General features: G+C 51.2%; 1 protein-coding gene across 2 annotated transcripts in view; it reads left to right on the forward strand.

Moving 5' to 3' along the window:
* The window catches only part of NAA35 (N-alpha-acetyltransferase 35, NatC auxiliary subunit), a 153206-nt gene that overhangs the window by 2779 nt on the left and 129384 nt on the right, over window positions 1–21043 (forward strand). For both annotated transcript variants that reach the window (XM_075318499.1, XM_075318487.1), the window contains exon 2: window positions 3893–4027. In XM_075318499.1, coding sequence (XP_075174614.1) covers window positions 3904–4027 — 124 coding nt within the window. In that variant the 5' untranslated portion in view covers window positions 3893–3903. The remainder of the gene's footprint in view (window positions 1–3892; window positions 4028–21043) is intronic.

Genomic DNA, 21043 nt, shown 5'->3' on the forward strand with positions numbered 1-21043 from the left:
ATTGCGTCCAATGGGGGATTTCGGCTCAGTGTGCATGATCCCGGTGTGTGGGTCATGCGCACTATGAAGCTGGGTGTACGTGTCCTAACTCTGGGGTCATGTGCACTTAGCCGAAATCCAGCCATGGCAGCGGAGAGGTATCGGGTAGCATGATAGCACACCCACAGGGACGTACTAACATGCTAATGAGGAGCGACTGGCCGGGGAACTAATGCCCAGGGGACTGGACTACTGCCCTCGCTCATTAGCATACGATAAAAGATCTTTAGAAAAAGTATTTCTCTTTATCTATGCTAGTGTATACAGGGACGGTTAGGCAGGGAATAGCAATATGCACCCAGAGCTGCTCGTGGCTCTGGGTGCATATTGCACCTGACAGGTGCCCTTTAAATTGATGCAAAAAGTATTTAAAAAAAACAAACCAAAAGAACTTGAAAAGAATTTAATAAAAAAGTATAAAATGATCAATATCCATAAATAAAGCCACAATATACTACCCTTTCAAAAATTCTTAAATCAGTAACAATAAATTACTAATATGTGACTATGCTACATACAATAATTTAATAACTTTTTAATAATACTATATAGTAAATTCATATTAGTAGACATTATTTAAGGGATAAATGACACAGGAATCAATATTGCACTTTTTACCCGTGTATGAGGTATCTCCATATATATCAAAGGACCAGTGTCCAAAATTAACCTACAAGATAGACAACATAATTACCTCTCAATACCGGTGTATGCCAGTGTTTCTGCATGTCTCGCGCTTCACATGTCACTTCATCAGGGAGGGGCCGGTCACGGCCCAATGGCTTGTATCGCTTTTGTAGAGCTGCTTGGCTATGGCCTTATGGCTTGTTTCTGTTCTTTTGACCTGGCTGGCGGTGTCCCTGTGATCCATGGTTGTACTTCTTCTGTAGAGCTGTCTGGCCGCAGCCCCATGGCCGATGGCTTGTATCCCTTCTGTAGATCTGGCTGGATACGGACCCATCTCTTGTATAGCTTCTGTAAAGCTGGCTGCGGCCCATGGCTTGTATCGGTTTGGTAGAGCTGGCCAACTACGACCCCATGGCTTGTATTGGTTTGGTAGAGCTGGCCGACTACGGCCCCATGGCTTGTATTGGTTTGGTAGAGCTGGCCGACTACGGCCCCATGGCTTGTATCGGTTTGGTAGAGCTGGCCGACTACGGCCCCATGGCTTGTATTGGTTTGGTAGAGCTGGCCGACTACGGCCCCATGGCTTGTATTGGTTTGGTAGAGCTGGCCGACTACGGCCCCATGGCTTGTATTGGTTTGGTAGAGCTGGCCGACTACGGCCCCATGGCTTGTATTGGTTTGGTAGAGCTGGCCGACTACGGCCCCATGGCTTGTATTGGTTTGGTAGAGCTGGCCGACTACGGCCCCATGGCTTGTATTGGTTTGGTAGAGCTGGCCGACTACGGCCCCATGGCTTGTATTGGTTTGGTAGAGCTGGCCGACTACGGCCCCATGGCTTGTATTGGTTTGGTAGAGCTGGCCGACTACGGCCCCATGGCTTGTATTGGTTTGGTAGAGCTGGCCGACTACGGCCCCATGGCTTGTATTGGTTTGGTAGAGCTGGCCGACTACGGCCCCATGGCTTGTATTGGTTTGGTAGAGCTGGCCGACTACGGCCCCATGGCTTGTATTGGTTTGGTAGAGCTGGCCGACTACGGCCCCATGGCTTGTATTGGTTTGGTAGAGCTGGCCGACTACGGCCCCATGGCTTGTATTGGTTTGGTAGAGCTGGCCGACTACGGCCCCATGGCTTGTACTGGCTTTGTACAGATAGCTGCATGGACTGTGATGGTGGTGACCTCTCCTCCGCAGGTGCAGTATGAATCACCAAGATATAGTGCTGTATAGTTTATTAGATTAATGCCATCAGAGCCTGACATTTTGTGTAGGGTCTAGTGTTGGTAATTTATGTGCTTAGGGGATCTTCTGATTGTCTCCCCAAAAGGGAGATGATGGAAAACCAAGTGCAAGAATTGGTGGCGTTGTACCCAATTGTCTCCTAGTAGGCAGAGTTGTAGATCAGTATCTAACGAGATGGCTCAAGTGCCTCTGAACAAGTACTGCATATGGTGACGGCCCAACCGTTGTGGGAAAAAGGGTCTCTCATGGGGGTTTGTAAAGGGGGTGGGGGGGGACATACTGCCCTGTCTGATCTTCCATGGTAGTTTTTTGAGGTAACCATATGATACCTAACAGGTACGGATTCCAATATGGAGCATAGCACAGTGCACAATACTCACTGAGTGTTGTCATTTCCTTTGACAATATTACTGCCCAACATGTCAAATTGGGAAGAGTAAGTCTGGATTACCCCCCCCCCTCCCTAACAGTACCAGCACTTGAGGGCACTGCTGATCTAAGGGAAAGCCCAGGAGAACAAAACTACGGCATTAAAGGGATTGTCCACTGTACTGCTGGTTTTATTTTTTACTCCCATCTAACAGGTGTTTTTACAATTTCCAGTTTTCCCGTGAGTATAAACATTGTAACATGACCGCTGCAGCCAATAAACTGCCACTCATAGGCTGCAGCCTTCACAGTTTTGTCCAATCACACCACCAGTCTTTCTTAAACTGTGATCAGATTATGATATTGCAGCCTTTTGGTGGCTCCTGATTGGCTGCAGTAGTCCCTTGACATGGTTTGTCAGCTGACCAGCAGGATCCACAGCACTGACATCTGCAGAACAGCACTGACCCAGGAGGTACGTATAGATTTTTCTGTGAGACTGTACCCAGGCACTATGAAATAGGTGTTGTCCAGTGGTGAGCAACCATCTTAGATGCCCATGTCAAAAGCGAACTCAGCATCCAGGGAGATGGGCTGCCTCCGTCATATCATCCGCACCTGATATCGCTGAGTCACTATGGCAGGCCTGAGGCATTACATGGCCATATGCATGGACTAATAGACATGGAATAATGCTGAGGGGAAAAACAATCACTGATCACCTTGTGAGGTCCACTAGTGGGCCACAAATATAAAGGAAGTTTAATAAAGTTAAGTTTGCATAAGCATTACAAAGTCAACAAAAATCCCTGCATGTGCTATCGGAGTCATATTATTAAAGGGGTTCTCTACTATTATGTTGCTGACTTATTCTTAGGTCATCGGTATCAGATCGATGAGGCTCCACACCCACCGGGGCGTGCTAACATGCTATTCAATGGAGCGTCACCAGTGGTTACTGTAACCGCACTTGTGAATGCCAGGCACTTCCAGTAATGCGCAGTATGAAGCTGGGTGTACGTGTCTGGGCTTCAGACATGTCTACTGCGCATGACTGGAAGTGCCCCGCATTCAGAAGAGCAGTCAGCGAACACAGGTACGCGCTGCACCGCTAATGATGCTGCATTGAATGGCATGTTAGCACGCACCTGTGGTTGTGCAAAGAGGGCTGACTAGTCAGGGGATATAATGCCCTTGGGACTACTACCCTCGCTCATTAGCATATGATAAAAGATCTTTAGAAATACTTTTTTCTAAAGATCTCTTTATCTATGCTAGTGTATACAGGGACAATTAGGCAGGGATTAGCAATATACACCCAGAACTGCTCCTGGTTCTGGATGGATATTGGACCTGACAGGTTCCCTTTAAGTTACTTGTACATTTATCCCTACACTTGTTTTCCATAACTCCTAAAATAATACACGTTAGTATGTACCCCAGATGTAAAACAAGACTTGATATATGGATTATTATCTAGTCCCATGCAGACCTACTGTGTGGCCGTGTAACCGCCTTAGGTCAGGGCAACAAGATCTTACCCAATTCTTGTATATTACGATTTTACATGAAACCTGAACGTGAGCTCATTTTGAGTTGTGTGTCTTTTTTTTCTTAGTGGTCACTGTCATGGTGATGAAAGCGTCTATGGAAGATGATGACTCTGGATGGGAAATTTCCATGCAGGACAAGATGGGGAAGACTAATGCCAACTGGATAGATATCACGCAGGATTTCAGAGATGCATGTAGCGGTAATTGTATATTTGGTCTACAATGCCATATGAACTTTTCCTAATACCTGAACAGCTATGTACAGTCACAAGCTATTCTTTTTTTTTTTCTCTGGTGCATCTAAAATGTCAAATAATGGCACTTTACAAATATTGTCGTTGTCTCTCAATGATCACAGGCTTCGAACAAAACCCAATGTGGTCTCGTCCTGTAACAATCTTCCAATTTATCTGTCTTCCCCCAGGTTCATACTTTTGTTCTACAGTTCAAGTGCTCTGCTCTGTCATGGAAGCAGAACAACAAAATTACAGTATTATCAGATCAGTCAAGACACAGATATAGTGTTTAAATCGGGGTATTTTTAGCGATGAGTGAGCACTACCATACTCTGTACTCGTAATGACCAGTTTGATGCATGGATGGGTGCGACTCATGTACCGAGTATAATGGAAGTAAGTGGAGAACTTCAGCATTTTTTCAGGAAATCAGAAATTATACTTGAGTACTCTGTCACACCCATCCGAGTATCCAACTGTTTATTTAGTGTACCAAGCACCCGAGCATGGTAGTGCTCGCTCATCACTAGATATGCTAAGTGTGTTTTCTCTGACGCCTCATTGGGGGACACAGGACCATGGGTGTTATGCTGCCTATCCATAGGAGGACACTAAGTAGATGCAAAAGCATAGCTCCTCCTCTGCAGTATACACCCCCTGGCCGGGCCAGGCAACCTCAGTTTTAGCTTAGTGTCTGTAGGAGGCACTTCCTTTCAAGGTTTGTTATTTTTTGAGGGCGACGGTTTCCTTTTGGGACCGATCTCCCACTACCATCAACGGGCGGGAACGTCGAGTGTCGCCTCCACGTACCCCCTCCTGCGACCCTGGAGCCCAGGGTAGAGGCCTGTGCCCCTATAGCCCAATTCCTCAGCCCCTCTTTGCAGGCTCTGAGTTGAATATGACACCGGTGTGACCGGACACAGCAAGCTGACTCTGCTATTTTCACTGCCTGGACGGAAGCAGTGTTTTAAGGTGAGATCCCCCCTGACTGGTTTCCCAGACAAAGGGAGAAAAGACGCTGCAGGGAAGGCTCCCAGGACATTTACAGTATTTATTATGAGAAAGTCCCTTGCTGAGTGCAGGGGGGAGAGCCCCAAGGATCCTGCACACACAGTGTTAACTTTTCTCTAGCTTGCTGGCTAGAGGAGGGGGGAAGTTACTCGCTGTTTGCAGAAAGTCCTGCAGATAATTTCCCGGTGGCAGGGGGAGGGCCCAGGGCTCAGGGACTGGCGCTGTTTATTTGATCTATTCATTTGCTCTAGCAGAAAAGCCGGCTGATAACCACCAGTGACAAGCTGTGTGCTGACTTGAGGGAGAGGGAGGAAAACTATCAGAAGCCCCCTTCCCGCCGGTTTTTACTACCCACAGCAGGGGGGGGCACACTGACTTCATCTTCGCGCTCTTTTTGCGCTAAGCCCCCCCCCTCCTCCCCCCCCCCCCCCGAAAAGCGTGCGAAGATCTCCATAGAGCTTAATCCTTCCTGAGGACAGGGCCATCGGCTGATTCTGGTGAGGTGCTTGCTTTACTTGTAGCTCTGCTAAGCATTGCTCCCCCTCTTGGCATACTCCTATTAGGAACATGCAGAATTCTAAAGGCACTAAGAGTGCTAAGGCCCACATAGTCTATTATTCAGCCTGCACTGCCTGCCACGCTGAGCTACCACGTAAACACACCTCTTCTCTCTGTGAGTCCTGTGCCCCTATAGCCCCCCAAGACCCCCCCCCTGCCACCACCGCCGCAACAGTCAGCCCAGAGCCTAGGGCTCCCAGCCCACCGGAATGGGCATAGTTTCTGTCCCAATCCATGGAGAAACTGTCACAGAACCTGGTGCTGGCTATGCAATGTCGTCCTCCACACCCTTCTGAGTCCCTGGACGGAACGCAGCCTGAGGATACCCCTATGGAGGATCCTTCTGAGGTAATCCGGGCACATGCTTCACCGGTTGCAGGGATCAGGAAAAGAGCACACAGCTGGGTGTCTCCAGCGGGCTCTCCCAAGGGAGCACACAGGGCAGGCTCTCCCACACGCTCCACGGCTTCTGAAGAGCTGGAGGAGGGAGAATGCTGTTTGTACCAGGAGGATTCCTTGGTTTCACCCTCCCCAGATGATCAAACTGCAATAGACTCCCTTATAGCAGCAATCAACCAAACTCTGCATGTGGAGGATCCCCCATCCACTACCACTGACCATGCAGTCTCCTTTAAGAGGGCAAGGAAACCCCAAAAGATTTTCGCTGAACACCCAGAGTTTCAGGATATCCTCACAATGCAAAGGGAGAAGCCTGACAGGCGCTTCGGTAACCATAAACTCATGGAGTCCCGGTACCCTTTTGCCTCACCTGCCCCTAAGGGCTGGGCCGATCCGCCCTCGGTCGACCCCCCCCCCCCCCCCCTCCGGTCTCCCGCCCTACCACAAAGACGCTCCTGTCTTTAGCCGATGGTTCCTCCATCAAGGACCCGACAGACAGGTGGAGCACCTCGCCCGCTCTGCTTTTGAGGCTGCGGGTTCCTCCCTCTTGCCCTCCTTTGCCGCTGTGTGGGTCGCAAAGACGATCTCGGTCTGGGCAGAATCCCTTAACACTTCGCTTGAGGAATCCCAGTTCACTCATACCTTCTCAAATTGCCGCTGCGGCGGAGTACCTCATGCAGGCCTCCATGGACGCGGCTGCAGGCCTCCATGGACGCGGCTACCTGCGCAGCGTTTGCCGCCTCAAATACCATAGCCATCCATAGAGCTCTCTGGCTCCGACAATGGCGAGCGCACTCTGCCTCCAAGAAGTCTCTCACGGGCCTTCCCTTTTTATCAGACCGATTGTTTGGCGAACGGCTGGACAAGCTCATTTCTGACGCCACGGGAGGAAAGAGTACCTCCCTCCCCCAGCTGAAGTCCAAGACGTCCTTCACCAGACGTCCACAGTCCTCGTTCCGCTCCTTTCGGAACTCATTTGGTTGGTCGACATCCCGCTCTGCCCCCGCCACTAGCCGCGGACTACGCAGGGACCGACCGACCTCAGCTCTCCCCGAAACCCACTTCATCATGGCAGCCTAGACAGAAATCGTCCAGGACTAGGGAGACTCGGCCACGACGTTTTCCCCCCTCATGACTCCTTCGGCGCCCCAGAAGACACACTCATTGTAGGAGGTCGACTGCGGCTCTTTCATCACATCTGGGCTGCCGCCTCAAACGACAAATGGGTGCGAGACCTTGTGTCTTCCGGTTACCACATAGAATTTCGGACCCGACCCCCCCCCCCCCCCCCCGAGTCGGTTCTTTCTCTCAAACCCCCCAAAGACTCGAAAACGACGAATCCACTCGCTCCAAACAGCAGGAGTGATAATACCTGTCGCAGACGACGAGAAGTTCGGGGGTTTTTATTCCAACCTCTTTGTGGTCCCCAAAAAGGATGGGTTAGTTCGACCCATCTTGGACCTCAAATACCTAAACAAACATGTGCACATACTGAGATTCAGAATGGAGTCCCTAAGGTCCATTATTGCATTCATGGTCGAAGGGGAATTCCTCGCCTCCATAGACCTCAAGGACGCGTACCTGCACATACCAATCGCCCCAGATGACCAAAAGTTCCTCCGCTTCGCAATTCAGGACTCCCACTTTCAATTCGTAGCTCTACACTTCGGCCTTGCCACCGCACCAAGGGTCTTCACTAAAGTCATGGCGGCCGCCATGAGCATCCTTCATGCCAGGGGAGTAGTCGTTCTCCCTTACTCGGATGACCTCCTCATCAAGGCCCCCTCCTTCCGCGACTGCTCAACCAGCGTACAGATCACTGTGGACACCCTATCCCGCTTAGGGTGGCTAATGAATCTGGACAAATCATCCCCGATCCCATCACGATCCATCAACTTCCTGGGCATGTCCCTGGACACCCATCGTGGCTTAATCCTTCTCCCTCAGGACAAGGCGATCGCTCTTCAACGAGCGGTACGCTGCCTTCTACGTCCTCCGTCTCGCTCCATTCGATTCAGCATGATAGTGCTTGGCAGGATGGTGGCAGCTATGGAAGCAGTACCCTTTGCTCAAGTGCACCTCCGCCCACTGCAGCTAGCCCTTCTAGCGGCCTGGGACAAGAGCCCCTTCTCCCTGGACAGATATCTTCACCTGACGCCTTCAGTCAGGTACGCACTCCGCTGGTGGCTTCGGTCCTCATCCCTATCGAAGGGGAGATCTTTTCTCCCAGTGAACTGGCTGGTCCTGACCACGGACGCCAGCCTCCTAGGCTGGGGAGCAGTGTACCGGCACCACACTGCTCAAGGACGTTGGACGCCCCAGGAGTCTTTCCTACCCATTAACATCCTGGAACTCAGCGCGATCTTCCTCGCGCTCAGAGCGTTCTGCCCTCTGCTAGCGGGTCGTCAGATTCGAGTCCAATCGGACAATGCGACAGCTGTAGCCGATATCAATTGGCAGGGGGGCACCCGCAGCAAAGCGGCTTATCTCGAGGCCCACAAGATCCTCAGCTGGGCCGAGTCGACAGGATCAGTGATATCAGCGGTACACATACCGGGGGTAGAGAACTGGGCAGCGGACTTTCTAAGTCGCCAAGGCCTGGCCGCCGGAGAATGGTCTCTCCACCCAGATCTGTTTCTACACATCTGCACTCGCTGGGGCACACCAGACGTGGACCTAATGGCCTCAAGGTTGAATGCAAAGGTACCCGCGTTCATAGCCAGGTCATGCGACCCGCAGTCAATCGGCGCGGATGCTCTAGTCTGCTCCTGGCACCACTTCCGCCTGCCTTACATATTTCCACCTCTACCCCTGCTGCCGCGGGTAATCAGGAAGATCAAGACAGAGGGAGTCCCGGTGATACTGATAGCACCGGACTGGCCCAGTCGCGCCTGGTACGCCGAATTAGTACAAATGCTCAAAGACGCACCGTGGCGCCTTCCAGACATCCCAGACTTGCTGACCCAAGGGCCCATTTCCCATCAGCACTCCAGAGCCCTGAAGCTGACGGCATGGCCATTGAGACCTGGGTATTAACAAGAGCGGGATTCTCCCCCGCGGTTATTTCCACCATGATCCGCGCCCAAAAGCCTGCTTCATCCCGCATTTACGACCGTACGTGGGAAAATCTTCCTTTCATGGTGCAGGGAAACTAACGTCCAGCCTATGCCTCTGGCCATCCCCGGAATTCTCGACTTTCTACAGTCTGGCTTGCAAGCGGGGTCCCCTTAAAGGTCAGGTCTCAGCGCTCTTAATCTTCTACCAATGCCGCCTGGCTCAAAAACCGCAAGTCAAGACCTTCCTCCAGGGCGTTTCCCATCTAGTTCCCCCGTACAAATGGCCACTGGATCTATGGGACCTCAACCTCGTTCTGGACAGTCTCCAGAGGTCTCCCTTTGAACCCCTCAAGGAATCCTCCCTTGCCCTTCTGTCCTGGAAGGTAACATTCCTGGTGGCAATTACGTCCATCAGACGGGTTTCGGCGCTAGCAGCACTCTCTTGCCGCGAGCCTTTTCTGATCTTTCACCAGGACAAGGTGGTTCTGCTCCCCCTTCCGGATTTCCGTTTCATCTGAACAAGGACATTGTTCTGCCTTCCTTTTGTCCACACCCGGTTCATAGGGTGGAAAGTTCTCTGCATTCGTTAGACCTCGTCAGAGCTCTCAGATATTACATATCCAGGACAGCCCCCTTTAGGAAACCGGACTCTTTGTTCGTCATTCCTGAGGGGCCTTAGGCTACTTTCACACATCCGGTTTGAGCCCTGCGGCTCAATCCGGCTGTGAAAACTATGCAACGGATGCGGTGAAAACACCGCATCCTTTGCATAAGTTTTTACATGCGGCCCGTCCGGTTTTTGCCGCTTGCGGCATGCTACTGAGCATGCGCAGTGGCAAAAACCGCATTCGGCGGCTGGATGCGGTTATTGCCGCATCGCGCCGCATCCGGCCGCCATAGGCATGCATTGAAAAATGCGCCGCGGCGCGATGCGGTGTTTTTTGCCGGAGCAAAAAATGTTGCAGGGCACGTTCGATCCGGCTGCCGCATCGGCTAAATCTGCCGCATGCGGCAAAAACCGGACCGAACGCAAGCCCCTGCAGCACATTACGGCACTAATGTAAGTCTATGCAAAAAAAAACCGCAACCGGCGTTACAAAAGCCGGTTGCGGTTTTTCTGCAGAACGCCGTATTGTGCCGCAGAGCAAAAATCCGGATGTGTGAAAGTACCCTTAGAAGGGACAGGCAGCTTCAAATGCGACTCTGGCTCGCTGGATTCGCTCTGCGATCCAGGAAGTCTACCGCTTGCAACTCAAGCCCATTCCTAGTCGGCTGCGGGCTTATTCCACGCGAGCAGTTGGCGCTTCGTGGGCCATTCGGCATCAGGCTTCAGTGGAACAGGTGTGTAAGGCTGCGATCTGGTCTAGCCTACATACGTTTTCAAAGCATTACAGAGTCCATACCCAGGTTTCAACTGAGGCAAATCTGGGTAGGAATATTCTGAAAACGGCAGTAGAGCACCTCTCTCAGTAGGCGCTCCAGGCTGTCTGGGACTGGTTCCTAGTCCTTGGGTTGTGTTGTCTTCTTTTATGTTTCCCACCCATGGACTGCTTTAGGATGTCCCATGGTCCTGTGTCCCCCAATGAGGCGTCAGAGAAAAACGGATTTTTGTGTACTCACCGTAAAATCGTTTTCTTTTAGCCATCATTGGGGGACACAACACCCACCCTGTTGGGCCTTGATTCTCTCAGTACCTTATTTGGTTATGACTCTTCTTTTCTTCGGCGCTCCATTGGGAGACCCAGACGATTGGGTGTATAGCTACTGCCTCCGGAGGCCACACAAAGCATTACACTAAAAAGTGTAAGGCCCCTCCCCTTCTGGCTATACACCCCCCGTGGGATCACGGGCTGCTCAGTTTTCAAGCTTTGTGCGAAGGAGGTCAGACATCCACGCATAGCTCCACTGTTTAGTCAGCAGTAGCTGCTGACTATATCGGATGGAAGAAAAGAGGGCCCATACTAGGGCCCCCAGCATGCTCCCTTCTCACCCCATTCCTATGGCGGTGTTTGTTAAGGTTGAGGTACCCATTGCGGGTACGGAGGCTGGAGCCCACATGCTGTTTTCCTTCTCCATCCCCCTGAGGGCTCTGGTGAAGTGGGATCCTACCGGCCTCCAGACTCTGAGGCCGGGCTCCATCCACAGACCCGGAGATCCTGCTGGATACGGAGCTGGGTACCGTCAGGGACAAGGCCCTGCAACTTTAAGGTACTCTGTGTCCCCGTACAGACAGACACACGCCAGAGTTGCTGGGTGTGCTAGTGCGCCGGGGACAGTAGCGCTGCGCGCCTGAGTTTATTCACTACAGCTTAGCTGAGTGACTTTCTGTGTTGGGAACTACCGCCCCGACCGCCCCTGGAGCGGCGGCGCGGCTGAGACTTGTAGTGCGCCGGGGACTCGCGCTGGCCGTGCTTTTACGACGGCAGCGCTTATAAATCTAGTCCCCGGCTTTTGCGGCCTAGCTCCGTTTCGTTCCCGCCCCCAACCCTGTCAATCACGGAAGGGGAGAGACGCTGTACAATCAGTCAGCGCCGAGGGCTGGAGTCTTATTTACATACTCCAGCCCTCTCACTGGGCACAGTGGGACGCCAGTTTCCCGCACTTTGTCTGAACACGCCCACGGACCGTCCCTCTTCACAGGACGCTGGCAGCCATTCCTGCAGGCAGTCTGGGCTGGAGAACGGACCATACACCTGGGAGACCCAGACAGGGGATTCTGGCGACCACATACCCGCGTTTAGCGGGCGGTAAGCAGCACAAAAGTGCTGACCCCACTAGTGCCACAGTGTTATTTAGTGTACTGTTTTTGTCTGTACACATATATATATATATATATATATATATATATATATATATATATATATATATATATATATATATATATATATATATATATATATTATTATTATTGCACTGTACGGTCGCTTCTTGGCTTATACCCTATTGCTCTGAGGAGACAACAGCATGTCAGCCGCAAAAAGCAAGGGTGCCAAGGCACAGGCTTTATATGATGCCTGTACCGCATGTGGGGCTGATCTACCGGCAGGTTCCACTGACCCCCATTGTGTGCAATGTTCGGTCCCTGTGCCACTTCGTCAGCCGGAGTCTATGGTGGTAGTGGCCCAGGCAGAGACGCCTGTGAACCCTGCCCCGGTGACGGGGACAGACTTTGCAGTTTTTGCTGATAAGATGTCTGTGACTACGTCTAAAATTCTTGAAACTTTGCAGTCCAGGCCGGTCACTCAGACCATGGACACTGTTGATGCAATGTTCCCCGGTCCCCCTCAGTTGGAACTAATCCATGCTACAAGGGGGTCTCAGGCATCACAGGCTGAAGGCTCTGACTCGGACGACAGTCCCAGGCAGCCTAAGCGAGCTCGCTGGGAGAGACCCTCGACATCATCACACGGGTCAGGGTCTCAGCGAGAGGTTTCTCTGTATGATGAGGCAGAGGTAGCTGATCAGGAGTCTAACCCTGAGACCGCTCTCAATCTGGATACTCCTGATGGTGACGCTATGGTAAATGATCTTATAGCGGCCATCAATAGACTGTTGGATATTTCTCCCCCAGCCCCTTCAGCGGAGGAGGCAGCTGCACAGCAGGAGAAATTCCATTTCAGGTATCCCAAGCGTAAATTGAGTACTTTTCTGGACCACTCTGACTTCAGAGAAGCAGTCCAGAAACACCATACTTATCCAGACAAGCGTTTCTCAAAACGTCTTAAGGATACACGTTATCCCTTTCCCCCTGACGTGGTCAAACGCTGGACCCAGTGTCCAAAGGTGGACCCCCCAATCTCCAGGCTTGCGGCTAGATCCATAGTTGCAGTGGAAGATGGGGCTTCACTTAAAGATGCCAATGACAGACAGATGGACCTTTGGTTGAAATCTGTCTATGAAGCTATCGGCGCGTCGTTTGCTCCAGCATTCGCGGCCGTGTGGGCACTCCAAGCTATTTCAGCTGGTCTGGAACAGGTGGACTCTCTCATACGTCCATCAGTGCCGCAAGTGGCGTCCTTAACCTCGCAAATGTCTGCGTTTGCGACTTACGCTATCAATGCTGTCCTAGACTCCACGAGCCGTACCTCAATGGCGTCCGCCAACTCTGTGGTTTTGCGCAGAGCCTTGTGGTTAAAGGAATGGAAAGCAGATTCTGCTTCCAAAAAATGCTTAACCAGTTTGCCATTATCTGGAGACAGACTGTTTGGTGAGCAATTGGCTGAAATCATTAAACAGTCCAAGGGTAAGGATTCTTCCTTACCCCAGCCCAGATCAAGCAAACCTCAACAGAGGAGAGGACAGTCGAGGTTTCGGTCCTTTCGAGGCTCGGGCAGGGCCCAATTCTCCTCGTCCAAGGGGACTCAGAAGGAGCAGAGGAGCTCAGATTCCTGGCGGGCTCACTCACGCCCAAAGAAAGCAACCGGAGGAACCGCTTCCAAGGCGGCTACCTCATGACTTTCGGCCTCCTCCCTCCGCATCATCGGTCGGTGGCAGACTCTCCCGCTTTTGCGACATTTGGCTGCCACAGGTCAAGGACCGGTGGGTAACAGACATTTTGTCTCACGGGTACAGGATAGAGTTCAGTTCTCGTCCTCCACCTCGGTTCTTCAGAACTTCCCCACATCCCGACCGAACCGATGCTCTCCTGCAGGCGGTATGCTCTCTAAGGGCAGAAGGAGTGGTGATCCCTGTTCCTCTTCAGGAACGAGGTCAAGGTTTTTACTCCAATCTGTTTGTGGTGCCAAAAAAGGACGGCTCGTTCCGTCCTGTTCTGGACCTAAAACTGCTCAACAAGCACGTAAAAACCAGGCGGTTCCGGATGGAATTCCTCCGCTTCGTCATTGTCTCAATGTCTCAAGGAGATTATCTAGCATCAATAGACATCAAGGATGCTTATCTCCACGTGCCGATTGCTCCAGAGCACCAGCGTTTTCTACGCTTCGTGATAGAGAACGACCATCTTCAGTTCGTAGCCCTGCCCTTCGGTCTGGCGACAGCCCCACGGGTTTTCACCAAGGTCATGGCAGCAGTGGTAGCAGTCTTGCACTCTCAGGGACACTCGGTGATCCCTTACTTGGACGATCTGCTTGTCAAGGCACCCTCTCAAGAAGCATGCCAACACAGCCTGAACGTTGCGCTGGAGACTCTCCAGACTTTTGGGTGGATCATCAACTTTTCAAAGTCAAACCTGTCACCGACCCAATCACTGACATACCTTGGCATGGAGTTTCATACTCTCTCAGCGGTAGTGAAGCTTCCGCTGGACAAGCAGCGGGCACTACAGACAGGGGTGCAGTTTCTCCTTCAAGGTCAATCGCACCCCTTAAGACGCCTCATGCACTTCCTGGGGAAGATGGTGGCAGCAATGGAAGCAGTCCCGTTTGCCCAGTTTCATCTGCGCCCACTTCAATGGGACATTCTCCGCCAATGGGACGGGAGGTCGACGTCCTTAGACAAGAAAGTCCTCCTCTCCCAGACGGCCAAGGACTCTCTTCAGTGGTGGCTTCTTCCCACCTCATTATCACAGGGAAGGTCCTTCCTACCCCCATCATGGGCGGTGGTCACGACAGACGCGAGTCTGTCAGGGTGGGGAGCAGTTTTTCTCCACCACAGGGCGCAGGGTACGTGGACTCAGCAGGAGTCCACTCTTCAGATCAATGTTCTGGAAATCAGGGCAGTGTATCTTGCCCTACTTGCCTTCCAACAGTGGCTGGAAGGAAAGCAGATCCGAATTCAGTCGGACAACTCAACAGCGGTGGCATACATCAACCACCAAGGCGGGACACGCAGTCGACAAGCCTTCCAGGAAGTCCGGCGGATTCTGCTGTGGGTGGAAGCCACGGCCGCCACCATATCCGCAGTTCACATCCCGGGCGTAGAAAACTGGGAAGCAGACTTCCTCAGTCGCCAGGGTATGGATGCAGGGGAATGGTCCCTTCACCCGGACGTGTTTCACGAAATCTGTCGCCGCTGGGGAATGCCGGACGTCGACCTAATGGCGTCCCGGCACAACAACAAGGTCCCGACCTTCATGGCGCGGTCTCGCGATCAAAGAGCTCTGGCGGCAGACGCCTTAGTGCAAGATTGGTCGCAGTTCCGGCTCCCTTATGTGTTTCCACCTCTGGCACTCTTGCCCAGAGTGCTACGCAAGATCAGGTCCGATTGCCGCCGCGTCATACTCGTCGCCCCAGACTGGCCGAGGAGGTCGTGGTACCCGGATCTGTGGCATCTCACGGTCGGCCAACCGTGGGCACTACCAGACCGGCCAGACCTACTGTCTCAAGGGCCGTTTTTCCATCTGAATTCTACAGCCCTGAACCTGACTGTGTGGCCATTGAGTCCTGGATCCTAGCGTCTTCAGGATTATCCCAAGGGGTCGTTGCAACCATGAGACAGGCTCGGAAGCCCACGTCTGCTAAGATCTACCACAGAACGTGGAAGATTTTCTTATCCTGGTGCTCTGCACAAGGAGTTTCCCCCTGGCCATTTGCATTGCCTACTTTTCTTTCCTTCCTGCAATCTGGGTTGGAAAAGGGTTTGTCGCTCGGCTCCCTTAAAGGGCAAGTCTCGGCGCTATCCGTGTTTTTTCAGAAGCGTCTAGCACGACTTCCTCAGGTACGCACGTTCCTGCAGGGGGTTTGTCATATCGTCCCTCCGTACAAGCGGCCGTTAGATCCATGGGATCTGAACAGGGTACTAGTTGCTCTCCAGAAGCCGCCTTTCGAGCCTCTGAAGGATGTTTCACTTTCTCGACTCTCACAGAAAGTGGCCTTTCTAGTAGCGGTCACGTCTCTTCGGAGGGTGTCCGAGCTGGCAGCGCTGTCATCTAAAGCTCCCTTCCTGGTTTTCCACCAGGACAAGGTAGTGCTGCGCCCCATTCAGGAGTTTCTCCCTAAGGTGGTATCCTCTTTTCATCTTAATCAGGATATCTCCTTACCTTCCTTTTATCCTCATCCAGTTCATCGGTATGAAAAGGATTTGCATTTGTTAGATCTGGTGAGAGCACTCAGAATCTACATTTCCCGCACGGCGCCCCTGCGCCGCTCGGATGCACTTTTTGTCCTTGTCGCTGGTAAGCGCAAAGGGTCGCAGGCTTCCAAATCCACCCTGGCTCGATGGATCAAAGAACCAATTCTTGAAGCCTACCGTTGTGCGGGGCTTCCGGTTCCATCAGGGCTGAAAGCCCATTCAACTAGAGCCGTGGGTGCGTCCTGGGCATTACGACACCAGGCTACGGCTCAACAGGTGTGCCAGGCAGCTACCTGGTCGAGTCTGCACACTTTCACCAAACATTATCAAGTGCATACCTATGCTTCGGCGGACGCCAGCCTAGGTAGAAGAGTCCTGCAGGCGGCAGTTGCCTCCTCGTAGGGGAGGGCTGTTTTGCAGCTCTAACATGAGGTATTGATTTACCCACCCAGGGACTGCTTTTGGACGTCCCAATCGTCTGGGTCTCCCAATGGAGCGCCGAAGAAGAAGGGAATTTTGTTACTTACCGTAAATTCCTTTTCTTCTAGCTCCAATTGGGAGACCCAGCACCCGCCCTGTTTCCTTCGGGATTTTTGTTTTTTTCGGGTACACATGTTGTTCATGTTGAACGGTTTCAGTTCTCCGATGTTACTTCGGATTGAATTTGGTTAAACCAGTTATTGGCTTTCCTCCTTCTTGCTTTGGCACTAAAACTGAGCAGCCCGTGATCCCACGGGGGGTGTATAGCCAGAAGGGGAGGGGCCTTACACTTTTTAGTGTAATGCTTTGTGTGGCCTCCGGAGGCAGTAGCTATACACCCAATCGTCTGGGTCTCCCAATTGGAGCTTGAAGAAAAGGAATTTACGGTAAGTAACAAAATTCCCTTCTTCTCATGTTCCTCTGTTGAGAAGTTTTTACTGTTTTTTTTTCTCCTACTGCTTGTGCACTAAAACTGAGGTTGCCTGGCCCGGCCAGGGGGTGTATACTGCAGAGGAGGAGCTATGCTTTTTCATCTACTTAGTGTCCTCCTATGGATAGGCAGCATAACACCCATGGTCCTGTGTCCCCCAATGATGGTTAAGAGAAAACGATTTTACGGTGAGTACACAAAAATCCGTTTTTTAACACTTAGGATTTTGTTTCCAGTCTTCCATGTCACTATTTTATATAGTGAAAAAAAAATCTGAAATCTTGCAATTTTCACACTAAACCACAAGGCCCAATACTAAGCGTATAAAGGGTGCTTTACACGCTGCGACATCGCTAACGATATATCGTCGGGGTCACGGTGTTTGTGACGCACATCCGGCATCGTTAGCGACATCGCAGCGTGTAACACCTATGTGCGACCTTAAACGATCGCAAAAGAGACACAAATCGTTGGTCTGTGACAGGTCGTTCACTTACCAAAAATTGTCTGGTCAGTAGCGAGGTTGTTTGTTGTTCCTGCAGCACCACACATCGCTATATGTGACACAGCAGGAACGAGAAACAACCTCGTAACTGCGGCCGCCCGCAATGGGGAAGGAAGGGGGTGGGCGGGATGTTCATCCCGCTCATCTCCGCCCCTCCACTTCTATTGAACAGCTGCCGTGTGACGTCGCTGTGACGCCGCACAAACCGCCCCCTTAGAAAGGTTCGCTGGCCACAGCGACGTCGCAGGGAAGGTAAGTCCGTGTGACTGGTGTAAGCGATGTTGTGCGCCATGGGCAGCGATTTGCCCGTGTCGCACAACAGACGGGGGTGGGTACGCTCGCTAGCGATCTCGCTAGCGAGATCGCAGCGTGTAAAGCACCCTTAACTACTGAGACTTTTCAGCATTCTCATCTGGGCCGTGGAGTCTAAGTCGTGGAGTTGGAGTCAATATAAAATGGACCAACTCTGACTCCTTAAATATATAATAAATTGGGTACAGTAGTTCAATGCAGTATGTGATTATTTTTTTTCATATGAATCTGGGAAAGTTATGAAATGTCCTATAAATATCAGTTGTATTCCTGATCAAAGAATCTAGGGTTTTAGTTGAGATGAATCTGTGGTGCACGTCAGCTACATGATATAATTAGTGAAGCTCTTCCTTTACAGATAAAGGTAAAAACAAAGACACAAAGAATGCCTGCAATCTTCTCAGAACTGCAAGAACATTTTTTTTTTTTAATCAGATTAATTTTTTTATTGAACTTTTTTCAGTATATATGAGAGAAAACAAAAGGACGTAAACAAGTAAAAGAAAACCCTCCCCCCCCCCCCCCCCCACCGAACAAAAATAAGGCATTAACCAGGGCAGTTATTCATTTGCATTTACACCAAGACAGAACACAAGATGCGACAGTAACACTTATATCCCAACCAACTCTACCCGTTCATCTGAGTCTACATAGCAACAGTGACTCTCCCTCCTTCCTTTAATACCCTCAGAAAGCATGGAATCCTCTTACCCCTTTGTGATGTGTACATCTCTAAAGGCCCCGTCACACTAAGCAACATCGCTAGCAACATCGCTGCTAACGAACAACTTTTGTGACGTAGCAGCGATGTTGCTAGTGATGTCGCTGTGTGTGACATCCAGCAACAACCTGGCCCCTGCTGTGAGGTCGCTGGTTGTTGCTGAATGTCCTGGGCCATTTTTTAGTTGTTGCTCTCCCGCTGTGAAGCACACATCGCTGTGTGTGACAGCGACAGAGCAACAACTAAATGTGCAGTGAGCAGGGAGCCGGCTTCTGCGGAGGCTGGTAACCACAGTAAACATCGGGTAACCAAGAAGCCCTGTCCTTGGTTACCCGATATTTACCTTTGTTACCAGCGTCCGCCGCTCTCACTGTCAGTGCTGGCTCCTGCTCTGTGCACATGTAGCTGCAGGACACATCGGGTTAATTAACCCGATGTGTGCTGTAGCTAGGAGAGCAGGGAGCCAGCGCGCTAAGCAGTGTGCGCTGCTCCCTGCTCTGTGCACATTTAGCTGCAGTACACATCGGGTAATTAACCCGATGTGTGCTGTAACTAGGAGAGCAGGGAGCCAGCGCTCAGTGTGCGCTGCTCCCTGCTCTCTGCACGTGTAGCTGCGTGAGCTGGTAACCAAGGTAAATATTGGGTTGGTTACCCGATATTTACCTTAGTTACCAAGCGCAGCATCTTCCACGCGGCGCTGGGGGCTGGTCACTGGTTGCTGGTGAGCTCACCAGCAACTCGTGTAGCGACGCTCCAGCGATCCCTGCCAGGTCAGGTTGCTGGTGGGATCGCTGGAGCGTCGCAGTGTGACATCTCACCAGTAACCTCCTAGCAACTTACCAGCGATCCCTATCGTTGTTGGGATCGCTGGTAAGTTGTTTAGTGTGACTGGACCTTTAGACATTCCTAGAATAAGCCTGCTGATAAAGACCTAGCCCACGTCAAGGTTATTGGTGCCAAGGCAAGGAGCCCAGAGCTCTTCGAATTTCTTGTACATCTTCCTTTTCTGATAGACAGACATACCTTTTTTTGTCTAATAGTATTGTTTACATTATTGGTCAGTTCTCTAATACCCGGGGCTGTATTAGTCTTCCATTAGGTCACTATACTCTTCCGTGCCTGGTACAATATGCATCCAATTGCTAGCTTGTGATTCTCCTGAATGGGAAGTTCCGCCGTGTACCCAAGGTAACACATATAAGGCCCTTGGTCAACCTGACAGTCATATACAGAATCTGAGGTCTAGCACCCCCGTCCAATACCTGCGTAGACGCAGGCAATTCCACATAAGATCTATCAAGTCTGCATCCGCCATCCCACATTTCTAGCAGCATGAGTCAGAACTAACCCCTGTTTTAAATACAAATGCCGGGTCTTGTATACCCTATGCACTAGAAATAATTGCGATAGCCTATGCGACTCACTCACTAACCATAGCGGAATAGATTGAGCTACCTCCTCCCATACGTCTGTAGAAATAGGACCCACATCTCTCTGCCATTTCTCCCTAAGGCAGCAAGTCTGTTCTGCCCCAGCACCTGACTTCTCATCACTCCAGCATTGGAAATAACAGCCCCACATAGCGCTCTGCACCCACCCACATAGCGCTCTCTAGCCCATTACAGCATTATGCACTCCCACCGTGTAGTGAATAAATACATACCTCTCCTTGGTCCCTGCCGCTACTCGTCGTTCGCTCCCTGTCTGTGCTCTGCACATCTCAGCTCAGTAGTGACGTCACCGCTGTATTGAGTTGTCAGGGCACATACATCAGCGGGACAATGATGAGAGGGAGTGCTGCACCAGCTCACGAGTCCCTATAGCAGTAGCGTGGAAGGGTGCGGGGGAGTGTACAGAAAGTGGGGAGTGTGTGAGGGAAGGGGGGCGGGGACTTCGACACACTGTACATGCCCAGCAGGGCGGCTACATGTCGTCGGCTGTGACGCTTGTCTACAAGGTCCTGCCCCTGTCGACGTGACATCACAGGAAGTAGCAAAATCTCAGCAAGAGCAGTGAATGACCGCTCTGAGCCTGGGGAGAGGAGCTGACAGCAGGGCAGGTAGGTAGTTGCTATCTACTTACCTGCCCCTATGTAGCCCAATAGTAAAATAAACAAAAATAAGCCGGATAACCCTTTTAAACATGAGCCATGTATGAGGGAGTTGGAGTCAGGGAAATTGAGGAGTTGGATTTTTGGCTCTCCAGCTCTACAGCCCCGAGTCTCGTTATCGTAGGCAGGATTACAATGAAAGGTAACCCCTCTATACAGTAGAGAAGCCAGCAGCCTCTATTCAGAATAGATGTACAGCTGACCGCTTTCCTTTACCTTCACATTGACTTTTGACCAGGCCAGAGTATGAGGAGAAAATATTGCATACAAGCCGGTAGGATCAGAGTCCGTTTATCACTGCTGTAGAGAGCGGGAAGTTTAATATTGGAAATCGTGGCCAGTGTGAATATTGGAAGATTGTTATAGATAAAGATATGGGGAGAAAAATAGTAATTTAAAAAAAAAACAAAACAGAATACATTTCTTTTT

Source organism: Anomaloglossus baeobatrachus, chromosome 1 (genome assembly GCF_048569485.1).
Source record: "Anomaloglossus baeobatrachus isolate aAnoBae1 chromosome 1, aAnoBae1.hap1, whole genome shotgun sequence".
Classification (NCBI taxonomy): domain Eukaryota; kingdom Metazoa; phylum Chordata; class Amphibia; order Anura; family Aromobatidae; genus Anomaloglossus; species Anomaloglossus baeobatrachus.